We start from the raw sequence: 24,134 nt of genomic DNA on the forward strand, positions 1-24,134 counted from the left end.
TTGATAATTCGTTTTCGTTTTAAATATTGTTTAGTATTCCATATCTACCTGTAATCTGGCAAAATGTATCTAATTATGTTGTGTTTCGTATCGTTCGTTATGTTTGTGTGTTGTTGTTCTGTTCTCCTGAATTTTGTTATGGGTAAATCAGATAAAAATTAAAACCAGTTTTTGTCTCAGTTAATTTGGATCTAACCACTTAATTGTTCTGTTTAAGTTATACAGTTAGCTACTGCGATTGGTTACAACCAGTCTTTGTCCATGGCAAAAACATCGCTTTATTGGCTAGAAGAAGTGCCAGGCCAGGTCAATTGAATACAAACTTCTTAAAAGATGCAGTTAAACTTTAGCGTATAGGTGTAAATATAAAAAAAGGTAGTACAGGAAAAATTAAGCACGGCAACAATTTAATTACAAATATGTCCCAAGGGAAGGGAGGATAACTTTAATAACAATGCGCCTGGTATATTTTACTCTTTTATCACATCTTCACAAAAGAAATCGCATTAATTTCACGTCACATTGTTAACATATAACCATACACTGACAAATGTGTCCGGCCGACCCTAAATGATATAATAAAGAAGTGATTAATGGTCATTGAATAAAAGGAATGTTAACTCACAATTTAAAGATTTTTTTCTCTAATTTCGGACAAGGAAAAGTTTGCGAAGAATTTGACTATCACAAATTGTATAACGCTCTAAATCTTACCGAGTACGTGATATTACGTGAAAACACGCCGGGATACACAAATACATTATATTTTGTAGGTTCTGGGTAGGCTATATCGAGAGAGAGAGAGAGAAAGAGAGAGAGAGAGAGAGAGAGAGAGAGGGGCGGTGGGGGCGTTAACGTCCATTAGTATATGGTACAATTTTTATTTCAATACTTCGCTTGGGGTCTTTCACAGTTAAGGCTGGGGTGGGGTGGGGTGTGGGGGTCAAATGAAATCACTAGGTCTATTAGACGATAAGCAGGAAAAACGAGTATGCTATACTAATTTTGCTCTTTCTAGAAAACCTGGAATGACTTTACATTTAATTCTTATGTTTACAAAGCCAAATATATTGTTCTAGTTATGAAAGTGCAGAAAATATGAGTTCGCAACCAATTATTAAACAAACTCAACAAAACATGTCAATTGACGCTTTATCGTAAATCTACTCAATCTTGTCAAACGTCAACAATCTTACATGTTTCATAAGATGTCCGTTTCGCTTGACATACTGTTTAACAAAGCGTTAAATTTTTCTAAATATAAATTCACAAAAATACTGAGGTTAAAATTTAATGGGGTTTATAGTAACAGAGTTGCAACTTTTTTGTGAATCTAGATATCATAAATTTTGTTTAATGGAGACTGAACCAAGAAAAAAGATTCAACAGTAGAGATCATATCGCAGTAAATAATATACTATTCAAAAAAAGTAGGGGATATTTGATTTTTAAGTGTTATTAAAGTCACCTAATGAAACTGACGAAGAAACAAATGACAAAATGAAATGAAGTTCACATTCATCGATTTATTCCAAATGATCGTTAGACTAAGTAAGGCACAGACTGACCATTATAAGGGTAAAATGATACCCGGGGTCAAACAGCAAAGTTACCACAGCATCACAACCAAGCCAGTAACGGGTAAATCCTCCTCTGTTTGCCAAACAAGCATTGATCCGACGTGGCATACTCCTAATGAGACGTCTAAGGTCATTTTGGTCCAGATTGTCCCATTCCTGTTGCAACGCAGCAGCAAGTTCTTGGACATTGGCAGGACGTTGTTGACGTTGACGTAACCTCTGTCCAAGCATGTCCCAGACATGCTCGATGGGGGAGAGGTCGGGACTCAGTGCTGGCCAAGGTAATGTGGTGATGTTCTGTTGTTGGAGGTAACCTGTAACGATCCTTGCCCTGTGACATCTTGCGTTGTCATCCTGGAAGATGAAACGGCGGCCATGACGTCGTGCAAAGGCACAACATGGACTGCCAAGATGTTGTCCCGGTAGTACTGGCCTGTAACACGCCCTGCAACAACATGTAAAGCCGTTCTTCCAGCAACAGTGATGCCTCCCCACACCATAACAGAACCACCCCCAAATCGATCATGTCTGATGACGTTAACGTCTTGGAAGCGCTCGTTTCGACGACGCCACACCCTCCTACGTCTGTCCAAAAAATCAACAGTGAACCTTGACTCATCTGAAAACATCACATTGCTCCAGCGTCGATTATCTCAGTGTTGACGATCCCTACACCAACGACGTCTTGCCTGAATGTGATGATCTCTCAAACAAGGGATCACGCGAGGACGTCGGGCGCGAAGGTGACCCCTATGCAGTCGATTCCGAATCGTCTGGCCACTCACTCTCACACCAGTGTCTGTTTGAAGACGAGCGCTGATCTGATTTGCTGTGATGACACGAGTGAATAACTCGATCTTGTACATGCATAATATGCATATTAAGGAGATGTATCTTGATCATATACTCTTAAAAAAAGTGGGGGATATTGAAATGCAAATGTGATATGATAAATAGTCATGTATACTTGACGTGCTTTGAGAATATGTTCACAGATGAAGAACTTATCGCCCCAACAGAACCACTGAGCTGCATGTGCGACACGCAATAGCGCCATACTCGTGGGAGGGGATCATTGTCAAATTTGACACTTCAAGGAAGGGTTGATGAAAACTGCCGCGTGCTGGTTTATCTATCCATGTATGCCTTCATAACATATCGGTTCTTGCATGAGATTTACTGTTTAGTGTGTCTTTCCTTTAGTGTGTTACGTTTAATTTGATCGGGAGTCGACAAAATACCGCAAGATTTGGCCGTGGCACTGCAAGAAGAGTGGGACAGATTGCTTCAAATCGTGATTGGACGGTTGATTAGGAGCATACCACGACGAATTGCTGAATGTCTAAGGATTGGTGGAGCAATTATTCATTATTAAGACAAAAATCAAAAACGTCCATTTTCACTATTGGAGGTGTATCTCTTTGCGAGTGAAATGGGGCCGTCAGATAAGCCGCCCATATGAACTGTTTATGTTCATGTGTAGGCAATTGGCCTGTTATTAACATACACTGGTTACGTCTAATAAAAAACAGCCGTGCATTTCTGCAGTTTTGTATTGTTTCTGAATATCCCCTACTTTTGTTGAAGAGTATATAAAAGCAGTTGATAATGTCAATGAGTAACTCACACAAATTGTCAATTTTTTAATGAATGAGTTTTTGAAATTTAGCAAAATATATGCCATATTGTGTTATTATTTCTCACTCGGGTTCCTACTTATCCGGGTAGTGTTATCGGGGCTGATAGGTAATGTGTTGCCAAAACGTTAGGATAGGACGAAACACGGAGATTCGCCCTGTCGTACACATAATAAAATCTTACCATCTCAGTCTAAAATTTCACAACGAAAATAAAGAAGCAGCCATTTAATATCTGATTCAGACCGGTCTCAAATTGACTGAAGTTATTTCACAGCGAAAATAAACAAGCAGCCATTTAAGATCTATTTTAGACCATCCAAATTGCACTAAATATTAAAACTCGCGCTTAAATCAGGTCGACTTTTTTTTTTCAATGGATTTTTTTTATCGAAGATATGCTTGTGTGTGGGTCATCTAGATGACCCCCGCATTTCGTTATCTTTAATTTTTGAGTAGGAAATAAATATTTAAAAATAAGGGAGGTATGTCATAAATTGATGTAACATGCTTTGGTAAATATTGTAAATCAAGACATTTAATAGTAATATTTATTTGGTTATTTATTTATCATTAATATAGTTCATACTTGTCACTTATCACAAAAATACAACCTAATATAGGGACGCGATAAGACGCATATAAACTCATAATCTACTTTTAAGACGGGTCAAATATGTTACTATTAAATGCTCAGATATGCATATTTAACCCAATTGTTCGGTCGTCAATGTTGATTTCTTATTCTTGACCTGAGTGATCATTATGTCACCCAGGTCATTATCTAAGCCTTTTGGACAGTACGCTATACCTACTGGGCTTATAATCTGAACAAAATTGTTTAATTTTCAAGACATATACCAGCCACATTTTGTACACAAAAAAACCCACAAAACAATCACAGATTTATATACATCTAGCGCGACGTTTCGACAAGCGTTCTCTTATCGTTAGCAAGCCAAAAATAACCCAAATAAAGAGAGAGAGAAAAATGGGGTTTAACGTCCACTCGACACAAACTAGGTCATTTCGGGACTAACATATGGTTTAATTTTTATTTCAATAATTCGCTTGCGCATAGGGGTCTTAAGCAGTGGGAGGAAACCGGAGGACCCGGTGAAAACCCACGAGGTTGGACAGGCGACCCTACTCCTTGTCACGTACAACCGGGGATTCGAAACCACGCCAGTCGACTCAATGACAGACTTTATGATACAGCGCACGCTAACCATTCAGCTATCCAACCCCCCACCAAAATAAAGAATGGCGTATACGCTCATGTACTGGAGAGTACATGTAGCTTATGAAAATTAATCACTAAAATCAATTTGATTATATGGTATCTGATAGTTATCAGTGGTCTCACAAAGTTGGGAATTACTGCATGCGCGTGATCAAGCTGCCATGTTTATTGTAATATATGCAATTTGTAATCGGGCTAATATACTATTCAAAAAAAGTAGGGGATATTTGATTTTTAAGTGTTATTAAAGTCACCTAATGAAACTGACGAAGAAACAAATGACAAAATGAAATGAAGTTCACATTCATCGATTTATTCCAAATGATCGTTAGACTAAGTAAGGCACAGACTGACCATTATAAGGGTAAAATGATACCCGGGGTCAAACAGCAAAGTTACCACAGCATCACAACCAAGTCAGTAACGGGTAAATCCTCCTCTGTTTGCCAAACAAGCATTGATCCGACGTGGCATACTCCTAATGAGACGTCTAAGGTCATTTTGGTCCAGATTGTCCCATTCCTGTTGCAACGCAGCAGCAAGTTCTTGGACATTGGCAGGACGTTGTTGACGTTGACGTAACCTCTGTCCAAGCATGTCCCAGACATGCTCGATGGGGGAGAGGTCGGGACTCAGTGCTGGCCAAGGTAATGTGGTGATGTTCTGTTGTTGGAGGTAACCTGTAACGATCCTGGCCCTGTGACATCTTGCGTTGTCATCCTGGAAGATGAAACGGCGGCCATGACGTCGTGCGAACGGCACAACATGGACTGCCAAGATGTTGTCCCGGTAGTACTGGCCTGTAACACGCCCTGCAACAACATGTAAAGCCGTTCTTCCAGCAACAGTGATGCCTCCCCACACCATAACAGAACCACCCCCAAATCGATCATGTCTCATGACGTTAACGTCTTGGAAGCGCTCGTTTCGACGACGCCACACCCTCCTACGTCTGTCCAAAAAATCAACAGTGAACCTTGACTCATCTGAAAACATCACATTGCTCCAGCGTCGATTATCCCAGTGTTGACGATCCCTACACCAACGACGTCTTGCCTGAATGTGATGATCTCTCAAACAAGGGATCACGCGAGGACGTCGGGCGCGAAGGTGACCCCTAAGCAGTCGATTCCGAATCGTCTGGCCACTCACTCTCACACCAGTGTCTGTTTGAAGACGAGCGCTGATCTGATTTGCTGTGATGACACGATTTCTCAAGGCCAAGGTACGGATAAATCGATCCTGGGCTTGAGTTGTCGCCCTTGGTCGACCTGAGCGTGGTCTGTCCTGTACAGATTGTGTATCACGGTATCTGGACCATAGCCTGCTTATGACAGACTGAGAAACATTCATCGTCCGCGCCACAACCGCCTGTGTTGTGCCGATCTGTAGCATGCCAAGGGCACGTAACCTTTCATTTTGGGTAAGCCGACGCATATCAAAATTTGTTTTCTGGTCACTAAAACAATTAAACTGATGTTTCCACCCTGGAATTCAATGCCACAATGACTGTAACATTCAAAGTCAGAGTCGTGCAAATCTTGGGTTGGACCCCCATGATGATCCCAAGCATCACATGCATTCCATGCGGTAGCTATTGGTGCGTTTGGGCGTCACATGTAACTGGAAATGTTTCTTCTGTTAGGTTCTATAGTGACTTTTTTCGTAGTCATTTGCATATTTTAGTATTATGCCCCCAAAATCAAATATCCCCTACTTTTTTTGAATAGTATATAAACGAACATAGCCTTGTCCTAGTTTTAAAGTTTATTACACTATGTAAAAGTCTTCTTGGAAGTTCTTTCAACTTGTCACATGTACAATTTTCCGGTTTATCTGGTTTATATTTATGTAATTTACAAATTCTTTATGACTAAAACTGTACTTCATTAACAAATTTCAGTGTTTAGGCACTACAGATCGTAGTACATATATCAAAAGTTTATAATACTAATATTGGTAAATCACCCCGTTCCGAACGCATAATAACTTTAAAACAATTCTGAACATGGAATGTCAATTGTTTCAGCAGTTGTTTTCAGTATTGCATATTGCAAGCTTATGGTAACTCTGGATGCAGTTTATGTGGTCATTGGTCATTTAGGTTCACAAAATTTCGATTGGGGAACTCCATATTAAGCTACAATTATGTCATATAAGAGATTAAACAACATTTATGGATATTTCTAATCAATTATCTAGGCGATTTTAACCAAATTTTAAATAAAACAACGACAGGAAGACGTGAAACTGTTATCTATTGATATATGTTCACGTGTAGTACAAGGAAAAACCATTGGACCAACCGCGTGGTTTTTTCATCTATGTTTCACTCATCAAAATGTTATAGTTGATTTAGAAGTTCTAAATCTGATACATCTAGCATAGCTACGTGACGATTTAACATATTTTACCATAGCATTTAACAATAAACAAGTGAAAGAAAGCGTCCAACACTTGCTAATTACTTATCATTTCTGGTGGATATGTATATTTGCTATTTTTAGTTTTTTGGGGGCGATTTATTGTTAGTAAAGTGTGTGAAAGGGACATTTTTCTCTATACTCCAGCGGATTATAAGGATAATGATTATCGCACGCGGCCTCAATGTTCCTAATGGATTAATGTTAGTCCATTCGGGTACAGCTCACCAATTATCCCTACGCGCTGGTCACCCACGAAGTAAGGGTCAAAGCTAGTTTTGGTCTTTCTCTCACCCCACCCCCACCCGCCTTCTGCATGACGATCTTTGTTGAATTTTAGGTTTAATATTGAAGAAAATGGTTTGTTTGAATATACATTGTCTGTCAGGTTTGGGAGAATATTCATGATTTTGAGGCGTAAGGATAAAAGAGTTAAGAGGTTGGTTAGGTTAAAATGTAGGGCGGAAGATTGTATGTTTAAAGGTCTCTACTTCCAGTGTGTGTATCTCAAGTTTTCCATGGTGAACCTCATGCCTGCTTTTGATCAAGAGGTTGCCATATGTTGCTCCATCTGTGGTAGAAAGCTTTCAACCCCACGAAAGTTTGGAAAAAGGTTAGAGCCGGTAGAGACGAGAATTAACAATGTCATTGGGGACATTAATGGTGATCTGTGACAATTTGGTATGGACCCATTTTGCAAACATCCGAAAATACGACATGAAATAAAGAGATGACCTGGTTATAACTATTATTATTCCATTGTTATTCTCACGTGTGCTTAGGTGTTCTCAATAGGTTCACTGTGTATGTTTTTCTGAAACCGCGTATCGCCCCTTTTATTAACTATTTACCTGCAAACGAATTTTCTCATTTTCTTATCGCCGAGAGTTACACAAAGCTGAGATTGTTGCTCAGACGCTGGTTATAGTGATCCCTGAAGCATCGATACCGTAAAAGCTATTTGTAGTAAGATACAACAAACGGAAAGGCTGTAACCGTTGTCTTGGCAAAGTTTTATTTTGATACGCTTAATTAGAGCCACCAGGCTGTTTTTAAACTTTGACGTACCAAGGCTATCCAATGTACTTTTAAGTTATGGTACCCTAGGATCTATTTTCGCCTGAAATAAAGGATGTACATCGCAGATCTGCCACTGGCAACTTCCCTCCGTTTTCGCCTGGAAATGTGTACCGTTGCTTCATTAAAATTTGGTACACACAATTTACATGATGATTTGTTGTTGAGGAAATCGGATGAAAAGGATAGAAATGAATACCAAGAAACAGAAACGAGAACAGAAATGCGAACGGATTCTATACATTCAGTAACTGGAATGCGGAACGGTTCTATATAAACAGGATTGCGAACGGAAATGTGTGAAGTCTTTCCGCAGATAGTTAACCTAGAATATCTATGATATAATAAGATTTGAATGCATCCTTCCGCATTATGTTATTGTCGCATTACTTTTTGTACGTTGTAAACATAAATCGGGTTCAAGGTCTTGTAGTATGTGTTATCTGATTGAATTAATTAGTCGAATTGTGCATTAAGTGTGGGTGGATTATTAATTACAATTTAGCCACATCCCTAAGTCCAGATGGCATAAGAAATTAATAATGCCGATGTTGACATTTTCCTTCATAGCAATTGGAACAATTAACCAGGTGTTTATAATAATCAATGAATTACTGCTGGCTTATTTGCTTAGATTGTTTAAGACTTTTCAGATCCACTCTTTTTATTGTAGCAAATGCTATATATAATAAATGCATATTCATAATTACTGCGATTATCATACTTCTGACATACATAACAAATTATTATGCAATTATACAAAGAAAGCTCAAGGCTCATTGGAGTATATACGTAAAATTTGGGCGTGCAATCTCTGATCTCGTGTGAGTTGCATAAAGCTCAATGTCCTGAAGAGCGCAAGTATTCCTGTGGGAAAATCGGTGGCACAAATTAATTATAATTTATATATAGGAAAGCCTTTAACTAGAAACTTGTTAGTTTTCTTTGGTTTCTTTCTCTTCAAGTGTATTCCATAGTTCAAATAAGCTATTCCCATGACGCGGCCGCAAACTTGTTATACATATATATATTAGTAATGCTAAAAACAAATGTAGTATATATACATTGTGTAATGCGAAAATTATGCGTTAAAAACATGCACGCTGTACATGTAAGCATAACATGGTTAATTTTCTATATAATTATATACAAGAGGGTAACAAATATACTGTCAGCACGGTATATCACATAGTTAAATGTAGACGAAATGAATCACAAGTTATGCGAACAGCATGCGAAGTATCTACTATATGGAAGCATAGAATAAAATAAGCCATTGAGATTTTGAATCTGTCAGGGTATTACGAAATTCCAATTGAAGCAGTATAAGAATTTCCCTTAAGCATCCTTATAGTATAATTTAGTATATTTCAAAAGAAAAGCATAGCATAAAGTAAATGTTTTCTTCCTTTATCATGCATTGCAGATAAAGTTGCATGTATTTATAAAAGAAATCCCATTATACAAGTTCAAGATAGGCGGGGGCTATAGTTCTAAATAATTTGATAGAATTGGAGAATGAATAAATGTATAATATATTCATCTACCAAGCACCTTTCATAAAATGCCTACCATATTCTGATAATCCGAGATAATCGTTTCGAGGTTTAAACTTTTTATATTTAACTCTCCCTAGAGAAATAGAATTAAAGATTAGGAACAAAATAAATATTCAGCACACAATTACTTTATTCTTTATGGCAGTCAGCAGTCAGCTTTAGTCATTAAAGAATTTAAAGGACAATGTGTGTTTAGATTGGAATAAAAGTCCAAGATATGAAACCCGTAGATTACGTCCCTTTTGTCAGATTTGGACAAGTGTATGAGTGTAATCTAGCACGCCTTAATCCACGGGAATTCTATTTTACATTCTGGAATTAAAAAAAACATCAAATCTAATCAAATCCAATAATTAAAGGGACAATTAGTCATTGCTACAGACTGCCATTTAAAACTCATAATTGAACAAGTTAAAACATACAAACAGGGTCGTCTTGAGTAATAATAATAGTAATGTCCAGCTGTAGGAACCAAGAAGAGATAACATCATCCAAAATATCAACTTTTTCTGATCCATAAAAACTAAACTGAGCCATTATGTTTTATAATATAAAGCTTTCAGATTTGATTTAAACGTTCTTGATTTAATGCATTTCCTTCAAGACTCGTTGATTCAAAACGTAGATTTGTCAAATTTCCAGATATTTTAACACAAAGCTATCAGTTGATAGATGATGCAGATGATGTAACAATAGACACCCAACAAAAAAAAAACAAATATATCTAATGAAAGGTGATGATAAAACTGCCAAGACCGTTCATAGATAGATCTCCCAGATGCACTTGTTTACATAGCTGAATCTAGATATCTGTCATTGTTTCAAAGATGTCAAAATAAAACATTAAATGTTTGCCAATGATTTAGAGCTAGACATATGTCAAGATTTACAACCTTTTTTAAAATTTGATATCAAAACTTTTATCTAAGAGACCTGTTTCTTTCATATTTCTTTCTTAGATTTACAAGGTTATTTTGTAAAAGTAAACCGGCTCATCTTCTTGGAATTTAGTGTTTTACAAATTTATTTTTGAGAACACTGGTTGGTATATTATTACTTCAAGACGATATGTTATTCAAATATATAACAAAAAAATAAAACGAATAAAAATATTAATGTTATACAACAAAACAAAACAAAAAAATGCATGCATTATACAAACGTCAATGGAACTGTTAATATTAAAACTAAAATAAACAGTGCTACAAATTTAAAATTCAAACAACAAAACGTGTTATTTTAGACCACATGCTAACGTTATGTTTGTTTAGGGTAATCCTTCTAATACCGATTGTAAACTAATATTTAGTAAGTCTACTATGACAAATTATTAAATTATTGACCTTTTAACAAAATCGTTTCCTACATCCCCTTTAGTACACTTAACAAACATATTTCATAACATATATATTGGGTCTTATTGTGAACAAATGTGCACATTTAGTGCTGCTTTCCATGTATTATTTGAAAATCTGTTATTTTCTCTACAGAATCTACTAATAAAACAAAATGCTAAATAATATCATGAACATAAGTCAACATACCTTGTGATCGTATAACCTGCAAATAAAAAATGAAACAATTTAATTTACATGTATATATAAATTATTACCATTTTGAGGTGCTATATATAGTTATGATATTCTGGACAGGTATTTCATTCCCAGTCCATCAATAATTCTCCGTATTAATATAACAGATGACAACTATAGCTTGAAACAGAAAACTAAAACCCTGTTGATGATCAAAAGGAGTCGGTAGTGACTAAATCATAAGTGGGTTCGATCCCTGCATTGGCCGAGAAAGTTCACTCAGATTTTCCGGCGTCGTTTCCCCTTGTCAGTGATGCAGGACGGAGAGCCTGACAAGGACAGCTGTCTAGTCATTCGGATGAAACGAAAAACCGAGGTCCCGTGTACACATTGGCGTGCTCGTAAAATATTCCTTGACAGTTGGAATTCGATATAAGAGTAGGCCGTAGTGCCGCTAACGGGCAAAAATTTCCCTTATAGCACACATTGTTGGCGTATGTCCGTCTTCATTAGCCCAGTTCGGAGCAAAACAGTAGGACGTTAATCCCCATTTCATTTCATAATGATACATGTACTAGCAGTAAGGTTAGTATGAAACAAGCTCGATTTTAACATTGGTGGGTCCTAGAGCGTATGAATTATGAATTTGAAGGTACGGATTGAGGTAAAACTTGAGTAATTTGTGTGGGCTTTAGTCAATATTTACTATGATTTAACATTATCAAGCATGTGTATACATAAAATCTATTTATATCTAATATGTGGGTAATATCATCTTATCACCTGCACCAACTCTAATTTTATCGTTTCATCAGTCCCGAACTGCTTACTGCAACAAAATCAGTTTATCTACCCAGACGATGAGTTTTGATTACAGGCATTTCAATTTTACAAGGATAAACGTACACTGTCTAGTAAATATATTGGAAATGTGGAATAGCAAGACGCAAATGAAGGGAATTTTGTTGGTCACGTTTCGATACATCTCTTTCTATATATAAATTTGGGAATTTGAATTGTGGTTTAAGAGAATATGTAAAATCTTGAAAATCGTAATTAGTACCCCGGGTTTGAATCGCACCATAATCTTCAAAGAACCTTCAAGAATGGCGTCTGTAAGGCTGACAAGAAAAGCTGCCGAGTCGGTCACGTGTGTACACATTTTTGTGCACGTCAATGAACCCCTGGCAACTAAAGAAAACAGACAGAAATGCAACTGTCTGGACAAATTCCCATTACCTCGTATTGCACAAGTATCCATAGGAATAAAATTACCATATATTTTTCAAAACAGGTTTAATACCCCTCTCCATTCCTATAGCCTCATGTACCAATAGAAAACAGCAATTGTATCTAATACAATGACAAATGACATGAATAGATAATTCTAGCTCATAAATTTCAATCCATATTCAACTGACTACCGCAGCATTAAATAGGATGCTTTCAATGTCATTATCGTATATTTTATCGTATACTCACGGACTTTAAGGAGATTGGGGATTGTTAATGTGTCTAGCTTTCAACAACTATATTTAAGAACTCGTAGCTATAGAACTTTGGTTAGAACGTTTGTACTGAAATCACAGGGACCAGCCTCAAAACTGCCTGGACTATTGGTGCGTTTACCTTTAAGTAGGTACGAGGAGGAGGGGGGGGGGGGGGCATGCTTATTCTGTCGAGGAGTTTATATAGCTAACGGCATATTTATTTACACTATATCTTTAGTCGCTACTATCAAGCTATTAATAATTGGTTGTCGCTGATTCAGATCAGATAGTGGCATATATTTTAACTTGTACAATGTTTACTCATTCATTTGAAGATGTATTTGTTTTGACTAGAGTTGACCATATATCTTTATAAGATTAACAATACTGACAAGGAATTGAAATATTCACAAAGGACTGAAAAACTGTTAAATGGGGTTGTCTCGGGTCAACAAAGATGTATTTAGACATTACAATTCAAGACATCGGGTGGTAAAAAGCTTATTTGGTGAACAACCTTAGTTTTACTGATTGTTAAATAAGATGTTCATAATACGCATGCTTCTATTTCTGGAGCAACACGTTTAACCATCGATGTCCATGGTAGTTATCTTTATTGGGAAATTACCACTATTTTCACAATCTACAGCCATAAATATACATAGATGTGCATTTCTTAATGAAGTGGATACGTAAGTAGTAAATTGTCGACCGAAGACAGAACTGCACCAAATGTCCAACAAAAATTACTTAAACATACATTATGCAAGAGCAAAATCTGCCTATTGCAGGTCTTTCTTTAGGCCTGAAATGTGTTCTAAATTATTATTTAGACATTAATTAACATATCCAGGCCATAATCCACTCTCGAAGGCATCGGATTTCTCCGATATTAAATAGATTAGAACAGTTCAGCCATATTTTGATTTAAGCTGAAAATGGAGGAGCGAGACTTAGCTTCGAACAATCAGTACGGTGGTTGAAATTATTGCACACATCGTGTCACTAGATCTTTATCCAAATCTTACATAATGTATCTTTCAAGGCCACGTCGTACAAGCTAATTGATGAAATAAGAGTATATATGTTAATCCTGAAATGACATAGTGTTGAATGGATTATAAATATTGTAAATATTGTATGACTAGTAATGGAAATGTGAAAGGAATTTGAGAGGTAGACATTCAGTGCTGCTTTGGGGTCAGATTCCGTTGCGTATTTCTACCATTAAATCCCCGCCATACCAATCTCAAAATAGATCAAGAAACTATCTAAATTTATAGGAACCCCGCTATGTTAGTACGTTAGATAAGTACATTTTCCTTAGATCTCCACAGCATCTCATTACCATATTATTGTACATGACCTAAAACAACATTGAATGAACCGTGCGAAGTTCGTGATGGAAATCTCTCTAACCAAGTAACAAAAAAAGATTACTTTTCATAAGAAAATATATTAATAACGCCCACACCCTGAATGCCACCCTATAACTAAACATTTACACGATGTTATTCCTTTGGTGTAAACATCAAATTAACGCGCGAACAGATGTTGGATAATTGAAAAGTAGACGTGGTTTCTGAAAAGACGTTGTCTTCAATTGAATAAGAAAAACAGATGCGATGCCGTCAAGATCTTGTTAGGCAATATACATCATTCAAGTGTACAAACACTTCAAATTAAGCCAGATATCTAACTAATTTGTGTGGAATTCTTCGATGTCTAGATTTTGCTATGTGTTATCACGTACAAGCCTGACGATGGATGTATCAGTAGTTAAAAGGCTGGCCACCTCTTGGGTTAAATATGGTATTTGGTTGAGTAGACAATAAACATGATTAGTTCAGATGAAGGCAATCTAGTAGCCTAAACAGTAAATACGCTACTGAATTAGTAGACTGGTATCTGGATTAACACTAGTAATTTTTGCCGCTGATTTAACGAATGTACGCGCGTATTTCGTCTATTTATAGCAATTCACCTCTTTCTTTCCTCTGTTTTACATTCCACCTTTTGTTGACATTCGTCCTTGAGTCGACGAAGAGTGTTTGAATTCAGATTTTCTGTCAGGTATTAAGGAATATTCATGATATGATGTTGAGCCAGAATGACTAGGAAGTAAACAGCCACAAAATCGTCACGGCCTACATATTCCTTTTTACCAGGCATAAACTTATTGAGACAATCAACCCCTTATATATTGTTGTTCAGATATTAAACCTTTCCAGTTCGTGTATTTTAATGTCAAAACATTGAGGTTGTGTGGTATTCAACATAAGTACAACATAATATCTACACGGGCAGGGTATGCTTACTGGTTCTAGAACACTTGATACCACTTCTCATTTGGGGAGTTCACAAATTTTTGTTATCATTTTTCTTTTAAGAGACAACGATTATAAAGGAAAAACATTTAATTTAACTATTAAAAAGAAACACTTTCTCGGTTAGTCATTTTGTATTTTCGAGAATAGATACATGGAATATTGTTTAACTATCTTGCATAGAACATTGTCCTGAGATAATGGACCTGGTTATTGCACGGTTGCCTAGCTTCTACTTTATATTAGTAACCTGAATATAAGATGTAGTTTATAAGGAGGCCTGCCTCCTATTTTTCCTAATCTGCATTATGTTAAAATCTTTTTAAACACAATGCGCTAAAAAATAAGAATAAGTTGCTTTGTCGAAGACCGTGATGCATATTATCATACTTTAATATCTTTTCAGCACATTAGTAGCTTTATAATAGCGTGTAAGAGCTAAATTTTATGAAGAAAAGGTAAGACCACTATAAGTTGAAAAGGATGTCTATTCATAAAATGTACTTGACATAGTTACGCTCTTAACATAAACTTTAAAATATTTAATGGTGTTTATCAAATATGACCGTGTTCTGCTAGTCACTGACATAGAACAAACACATAAATCGAATTCCATATTTCTTAGTCTATGGACATTTGACTGAAGCGTCCCCTAAATCAGTTAGAGTGGTGTTGCCATAGTCACAAATTATGTTTTCAAAGCTTTTGAGTGAAACTATCAGAGAACTAAAAGTGATCAAGTCCTTTATTGATTCCTCGTCAAATTGGGCGAAGAAACAATTTATTATTTAATACGCAATCATTTGGTGACTTAAACAGAAAAGGAATGTTCTTTACCCTGGGGCAGCATAATATACAGAATCATAAAGAAGTAAAAATAGTTTTTTCATTGTTTCAAACCTTATGCTAATGACTCGTGTTTACGTCCATCATCAATAATTGGTCTGGTTTTATGGTAAATTGCTAAAGTCAATAGTAACGTTGTTTCAACCAACATTTCTAAAAGTCCAAAGCACCGCTTAAATGTCTCTTGGGAACTTGTTTTTTATTTGACGAGATTTAATAATTTATTGGTAAATGAATGATTCGGCTCCGTTAATAAATTCATATTGTTAGTTTTTATTCGCCCACGTTTTCATTTGGCTATTTCCCAGGTTGTATAAACGAAGAATTATGAATTAGCTGATATAATTTCTTATTGTCTCTAATGCCTTTTTGTTGTACGGTTGTTCAACAGCCTAGATTGAATAATTAATCAAATTTTGAAACAGACGAACCAGAATATTCTTACTATCCCTGATAAAAAATTGAAGTGACTCGACATTGGAAAGTCGGTAATGAATTCCATTTTCTTTAATACTAATTTGTTATTTGAAACTGATAATTGAAACTCTATTATTTTGTTGCTAAAGTTCAGCGATAATAAGCCCAGAAAATCTTTCTTTTCGCATCTTGAATTATAACCGCTATGAGAGAGAGAGAGAGAGAGAGAGAGAGAGTAGTAGTAGTAGTAGATAGTAGTAGTGACAGGAAACCGGGGGGGGGGGGGTACACCATTAGTCGGGCAATCCTTCAAGCACGTACTAGCTTTGGTTTTGGGTTGGAAACCACGCCACTTGACTCAATAACAGACCTTATGATCTTAAACCCGGTAAAGCATGTAACCATGACGGGATAGTGTATATAATTTTTCATCACATGTTACCATGGTGACTTTGTCTAAATCCGTGCAATGTTCAGTAATCTAGTTTTAAAATCTGGGATTTAATCCTATACAATATGTCGCGATATTACTTCAGATTCAGCTATAATCTCTGTTAAGTCGACTAATTCCCGTTGCTTATTTTTATTATATTATATGAAAGTTACTGCGGTATACTATTATGGTAATCAAATGTACATTACAAACCTAATCGCCCAACCCCATTGACTGACAGCTCAAATTTGTCATATCCTTTTTGTATGCACTTTTTTTTCCCTACATTCAGGTCATACTTGAAACGGAGTCGGTATGTGACTTCTGGATAATGGACATCATTGTCAGTTATTCAACTATACAATAAAAGGGATTATAATTTATACTTTCATATTTTATTATAAAGGAGACAGTCGGAGAAATAAAATAGATATTTCTCACACCGCAGTACATGTTTACAGATAATGATACGAATTGTATGTCGTTTGTTATCGGGCTCATCAAAGGCTCGTTTGTCGATATATGTTTTACGTCAATTGATATTTAGTATACACTATGTGTATAGATATATGTCCTATCAAATGTCAAGCTAGATAAAAAGAACAGGGTTTTATATAAAGACCGTGGCCAGAATTATAAAAATAAGGGTTGCATATCTACTAAAAAATGTAATACATTTAAAATTGATCATATTCCCATATTAATACTAATTTGATCATCTCTACACTAAAATCTGGGTATTTACATTTAGATATAATATAATTAGTGATATGATCGCATGTTAAATGCACAGAGCACTTAGAAACCTTGAAATGAGAGAGAGAGAGAGAGAGAGAGAGAGAGAGAGGGGGTTTAATGTCCGCTCGACACAAACTAGGTCATTTCGGGACTAACATATGGTTTAATTTTTTATTTCAATAATTCACTTGCGCGTATGGGTCTTTATCAGTGGGATGAAACCGGAGGACCCGTACAACCGGGGATTCGAAACCACGCCAGTTGACTCAAAGACAGGCCTTATGATACATTATGATAACCATTCGGCCATCCAACCCCCCACCTTGAAACATTTTACCAGCTTTGACAGCACACGGCTATGGGCTTGTTTCGCGGGTGTCGGGGTGGAGGTGTGATATTTAGCTTGTCTTGTAATGATCACCATGTGTATTTGTTCCTGACGGAGAAATGAAATGAAATGAAAAGGGGTTTTACGTCATACTGTTCTTCTCCGAACTGAGCTAATGAAGATGGCCATACGCCATACAGTGTGCTATGAGGGAAATTTTGCCCGGACAGCGGCACTACGGCCTACTCTTATATCGAATTCCAACTGTCAACTGATATTTTGTGTGCACGCCAATGTGTACACGGGATCTTGGTTTTTCGTCCCACCCGAACGACCAGACAGCTGTCCTTGTCAGGCCCTCCGTCCTGATGGAGAACTAAACTTATTGTATTTAAAGACTACTTGTTTATCTCTATATATACGTTATATATATAACCATAATATTTAGCAGCCTAAAATAATTTATTCTTTTGAAACTAGAATTACAATTAAATCTGATATATTTATCAAAATAAATATCATAATTGTATAACCTATTTTATTATCTTAGAGATATAAACATATCATTTATCATAACATCAGATAAACGTTGTTATTCTTACTTTTATGGTTTATGATTTACCACCTTGAGAAAGATAAATAAAATTAATACTGTAAAATACCTATATTTACATATGTAGCCTGAGTAAAGTATTATTAACACATTAAAGACACTTTTCTAAACGTTAACCTGTTTCGGTCACTATGAATTATACGGTTAACGCGCATGGCAGTTCATCTCGACTGACCCCATTTCATTACATTTCACAACTGGCCATAGATCACGCATCGATTTAAATGTTAACTCTTTTCCCGCCTCTAAATTATTCCCAAATTCTCGCTGGTTTATACCACAGATGGATCAACATCTGGCAAAGCATGTATCAGGCTCGCCGTGGAACCCGCTCTACATGTCAAAGTAATTAATTATGTTATCCTACCACATCAAAATCATGAATATTGACTAAAACCTGTTAGAAAATGCAACTTCAAATATCTCTAGTCTTCTCAAAAATTCTAACAAAAATCAACCATGCATAAAGGAAAAAAAGGATAAAGATAAATAAAAGGTTTTGCGTTTTCAGTAGTCTGATTTTAACAATTTCGAGAATGAGACCAACAGTTTAAAAAACACAGCACAATTGATACGGAAAACAATCATTAATTGTACTTTAAAACGATAAGAGAATATTTGTCGAAACGTCGTGCTATATGTGTATAAACCAGTGATTGTTTTCTAGGTATATTGTGTTGTATTTTTGAATGTGCTCAATCGTTAAATGCCACTCAAGGAATATAGACCAACAGTTAAAGGAGCTAAATCGCTAATATTTGGGACCTACAAATTGGCACAAATGGGTCGCAACGCATATAATAATGTAATATGAATGTATATAACATGATTTACCTTCAATCGTTTCTGTTTTTACTCTAATTTCAAATCAGTTATGTTCGGCGAAATACGTCAGAATTCTCAATCGAATGGTAATCTCTAGCGTCTGGTTATTCCAGTCTACACCGATAGTATTTATTGTGCATGCTCTCCAGATAAGAATATGGCGTTACCGTTTGACATGACTTCTGGAGTATGTCTAACCTCGTTCTTAGAGTCTCTTGTTACAAATGGCGCTGAAACGCATTATGGTACACGATTCGTGTACCAATGGTAAAATATTTAGTTTGTCTTAAATATTGGATATCAGAAGTCCATCTTTTCCCAGTAAGATTACAATATCAATGTTGGTTTAAATTGACAAATAATACGTGTTTTCAATGTCGAAGACTTTGGATGATATTGGGTTAGAGACTTAGCTACTTTAAGTACGTCTTTATTAACGAAATATCAGTTAAGTTGTAGTTCTATAACTATAATCTATAAAACATGTCGTTAAAAAGATTAGGTTCCTTTATTTCTAGTTTTTGTATTTGTATCTGAGTCGCTGATATTGTACCCGTCCCCAAAACAGTTCGAGGTGTGAATGAATTAAGTAATGTGGTTTAATGTCCTTCTTTACAGCTAGTGTGGTCTGCAGCATAAATAAAATAAAATTAAAGGAACATTCCCTTTTAATTAAGACAAGCAAAAAGTCTTCCAGTTTGTACAAACCCCAATTTTTAAGGGTAGACGGTTTCTTACACACCCTACCCCGCCCCCTCCATACCAATTACCAACTTAGGCTATATATACACTGCATTTGCCAGTCGAGTTAATTCTGATATTAGATCGGCGAAAAGAACTTAAACAGGGCCGACAAAGACATAGACATTCCAGAATAGCAAGTCCTAAATATTAATTTCATAATCCCAGATTATATTTTATCATGGCGTGACTTCGGGAGAACCATATAATATAATGTTAAGTGGCTGCAAAATTATGTAAAGTATTTTAAGCGTACGATCACCTACATCTGAGCTCTAAGTAAATAAAGTATTGTCATAAATCATAAGTGTTTAACAACCCGCCGGGGCGAATATTTTATTTTAATGGTAAAAGTTCATTCGCCATTTACATACATTTGAGACAAACTGTCTTCACAAAAACAATTGTCACGGTTTAATACAGCTTTTGATGATTTGAAATGAAATAAAATAGAGTTTAATGGCCTACTTTTCTGCATCGACTGGGCTAATGAAGACGGGCTTACGCCATACAGTGTGCTACGAGGGTATTTTGCTCGGACAGCGGCGCTACGGCCTGTTCTTATTTTGACTTCCAACTATTAAGGGTTATTTTGCGTGCACAATTATGTGTACACGGGGCCTCGATTTTTGGTCCCATCCAAACGACTAGACACTGTCCTTGTTTATTTGAAGTCGACTGGTCTAATGGATATATAATTCAGGGTTAATAAAATTGACTAACGACATTAATAATACACGTCGATTCGCTACACGAATCAATTTGATTATAAAAAAGACCTGTTGTGATTTTGCCCCTATATTAAAATAGAACGTGTCTAATTCTAAATGAAAGTGGACTGGGTGGGGTGGGGGGCTAACCAGACATACATGTGCATAAGGCTGAGACAAATTATACGAACTATTAACCCAACGTATAACCCCGTACTTAATACTTAGTACTTTAGTAGTACGTTTTATAAAATATGGGTGGGAACAAATGAATTAGATGTGGTATCAGGTGTTCAATAAAGGCTAGACATAGTCTGTACTATGTACCACATCTGTCAATACTTACAGCTATATGTAATAGGCCGAAAATTGATTTCATAATGCAAGGTAACTAAGCGTTAATCGTCAACCGCGGAGCTACCAGATAATATTTTTTAACACCCAATGAAAAAATGTGGGACCACCTTTATTCAGATTATAATTCGAATGTTGTAATTTCTGTTCGCCTATCAATAAATTCACACGGTCATACTAATGCTGAATAGTGTATAATGTTAAATGAAGCATGATAATTGTCAAAATACGCTGATTCAGAAATACATTACAGTAAGCGATAGACAGAAGCACAGCGCAATATCACATCAAGTATAAAATACGCATAGGATTTCAATTTAGAGAAAATATAGGTGCTTTAATGCTGTGGCGAGAAATCGTAGTATACTTCGAAACACCCACACAATTCGATTTAAATACAATTCATAAATAAATTGATCAAACAGATTTAATCTGCAAGCGAGTGGATGTCTTGCTTATAATTCGAAATGACGTGATCAGAATATTCGGGTAAAGACACCTTCGACAGAAAAACAACATATCTTAAGATGTTTTTGAAGTGAAAATTGCGGCAAATAAAGAAATGATAAAATGGGTTTATTCTTCAAACAGGTTACAAGTAGACAGACGTCTCCCGTCAACTAAAATGACATAATGAGAATATTCGAGCAAAGCCACCTTCGACATAAAAATAACATCTCTTAAGATATTTTTTTAAAGTGAACAGTGCAATAAAGAGCGAATTAAGTGTGAATAGAAATGTTATTACAGGCGGTAGTGTAAATAATGGATAATATATTCATGTAGTACAATATAAGACTCTACACAGAGGATATAACTATCTTCAAACCTCAATTGTCATGATAATTCCCTCAATTCTAACCCAAAACTGGGTCAAATTCAAAAGGACTACCTTAAGGTTAAGGAACTATTATGATCCCAGCAATTTTTTTTAAATACCGTTTGAATGTTAACTGTTTTGAATAAGACGAACAGCTCAACAAATCATGAAAACACGCATACTATAAAGATCGTGTCAATATACACCAAGTAGCAGTAAATGCAAAAATATGAATCAAACGATGAACTGCTATTAATATTCATTGTAAATATAAACCGACAACTAACCAGATGCACGCTTAAATACGCCCAATTTGATTATTTAACATTTGACTGCAAAAAAATCAAAATATCAACGGTTGATTTTCCCGGCTTGGAATCATTCAGATTTACAAGATTTTAGCGAAGATTATTTCTTTGTAAATACTAAACGGAATTGAATCATTTGGATTGATCAATTTATACTCACTGAGTCACGACCTGCGTAAAAGTCGGCATGCTGTCATTAGGCAATTCATAAAGATCACCGTCTCGTTAAAAACTCTACAAGGATTATTTTCGAGACTGATGCGGACTTCTTGTAGTGCCAAAGATTATGGGGTTTCCCAGGACTGTTGAGCAACTTCCATAACCATTATTTCGTACAGCATTTAGTTTGTCAATAACAACACACAAAGCTGAAGTGGGCAAACAACGGGGCATTAGAGTGTCCGGAGTTCAAATCCAGACGGGAACCGAGAAAACCCTCGAGGTTGTTCAAATCTGGTTCCCAATTACCAAGAATTGCGCCTTTGAGGCTTACATTCAAAGTGTGTTTAGTGTGTGGGAAGATACGAGAAACCGAGGTCCACAAGTGTACATACTGGTGCGCACGTAAACGACGCCCGGTCAGATGGAATTCGAAGACGAGTAAGAGAAAACGCCGGTTCCCGGTTAAATTATTCCCTTCGTATTACACACAGTCTCATTGAAATGAAAGTTGCCAGTATTGTATTAACATCCAAAGGAATTCTAATTAAGTTATATAATATACTTACCAGTGGAAATAAAGCAATCACTAAAAACAAACTCTTAAACTCCATTTCTGTTATCTGCTATTAAAATACAGTTTTAAAAATCGCTCAATAATAATCCAATAGTCAGTGTCCCTCGTGTTGCTTAGAACTTAAACGTTGAACGTCCTTACGTTTAGTCTGCTAAATCAACCTGTTATTCAGTGTGTGTTCAATGCGACAACTGGTTAGATTTTGTGTGAATTTGAGTTGTCTCGCTATTACAATAATGCCTCGCTTGAAGTGTTCACTAGCAAAACGCTCTTGATATTATTCATACAACTCGACTGACAAGTCCTACATTGATAGAGGCGGGACTTTTCACGTAGCGATGTCTTTATATGGAAAACAGGTTTTAAAGAAACGAAAAACTTTTCATTCATCTATTACCGATGTGAATAAGTGGACTGGTTTAGTCTGCTTTTAAACCAATGCCCGTCCAGTGATAAAAATCGTCTCGCCGTGCCAACTCCTCCCCTATATACAAGTTCGCCAATGATTACACTGTCTCAGTCATTCCTGTTTATTTTCTTGGTGCCATTACTATGTAATCGTTGGGATATTTATGTAGTTAATGAAACGGTTTGTTACTAATGATAGAATCATCAATCTATATTTAACCGCGTTTCTCCCGCTCCTTAACATTTTGATGATTTCTTCCACGTTGCCGCTCTTAGCCGAAATATGAATCCCAGCGATTTGGACAAACCTGTCTTTAGTCGCTGATGATACATTTGTGTTTAAAATTCTTTAAATAACTACACTCGTTTTAAACACAAATGTATCATCAGCGACTAAAGACAAGTTTGTCCATTAACACCAAAACGGTTTTATTTTCGATCTGACCACATTTCAAGGCTTTGCAGCGTCAACGGTGGTACAAATTCGAACCAATCTCGACAGAGAGAGTCGGAGGAGGGGGGTGGGGTGGATGGTGGAATGGTTAGCACGTGCACGCTGTATCATAAGTTCTCTCGTGGTTTCGATTCGCCCGTTGCACGTGACAAGGAGTAAGGTCGCCTGTCCAACTTCGTGGGTTTTCTCCGGGTCCCTCCGGTTTCCTCACACTGCTAAATACCCCTACGCGCAAGCGAATTATTGAAATAAAATTGAGCGTAGTCCCGAAATGATCAAGTTTGTGTTGAGTGGACGTTAAACCTCCCCTCTCTCTCTCTCTCTCTCCCTCTCTCTCTCTCTCTCTCTCTCTCTCTTTAGAGATTCATTAGTAATAACGATATTAGGATAGAAATAAAATAGCATTAGTAGCAGTAGTTGTTGGCTTAAGGTCTTCCCACACAAGTAGTGATATCGCAGACAACGTACAATATCAGTTAGTTAATGAATACAGTTTTTATCACTGGTAAATATAATGTTTACATATTTTATTGTT

General features: G+C 36.3%; 1 protein-coding gene and 1 long non-coding RNA gene across 6 annotated transcripts in view; one reads left to right on the top strand and one right to left on the bottom strand.

Moving 5' to 3' along the window:
* LOC126823485 (collagen alpha-1(XII) chain) overlaps positions 1-23,174 on the bottom strand; it is a 43,465-nt gene extending 20,291 nt beyond the window's left edge. Inside the window, exons 1-3 of one of the 5 annotated variants that reach the window (XM_050552355.2) lie at positions 22,730-23,174; positions 11,064-11,079; positions 9,533-9,592 (exon numbers count right to left, since the gene is read on the bottom strand). In XM_050552355.2, coding sequence (XP_050408312.1) covers positions 9,533-9,592; positions 11,064-11,079; positions 22,730-22,774 — 121 coding nt within the window. In that variant the 5' untranslated portion in view covers positions 22,775-23,174. The remainder of the gene's footprint in view (positions 1-9,532; positions 9,593-11,063; positions 11,080-22,729) is intronic. The other 4 variants (XM_050552357.2, XM_050552358.2, XM_050552359.2 and 1 more) reach the window with 4 other exon arrangements.
* Positions 1-24,134, top strand: part of LOC126823486 (uncharacterized) — a 54,568-nt gene that overhangs the window by 3,923 nt on the left and 26,511 nt on the right. The gene's annotated exons all lie outside the window — the stretch shown is intronic.

The sequence above is a fragment of the Patella vulgata genome, chromosome 6 (genome assembly GCF_932274485.2).
Source record: "Patella vulgata chromosome 6, xgPatVulg1.2, whole genome shotgun sequence".
NCBI lineage: Eukaryota > Metazoa > Mollusca > Gastropoda > Patellidae > Patella > Patella vulgata.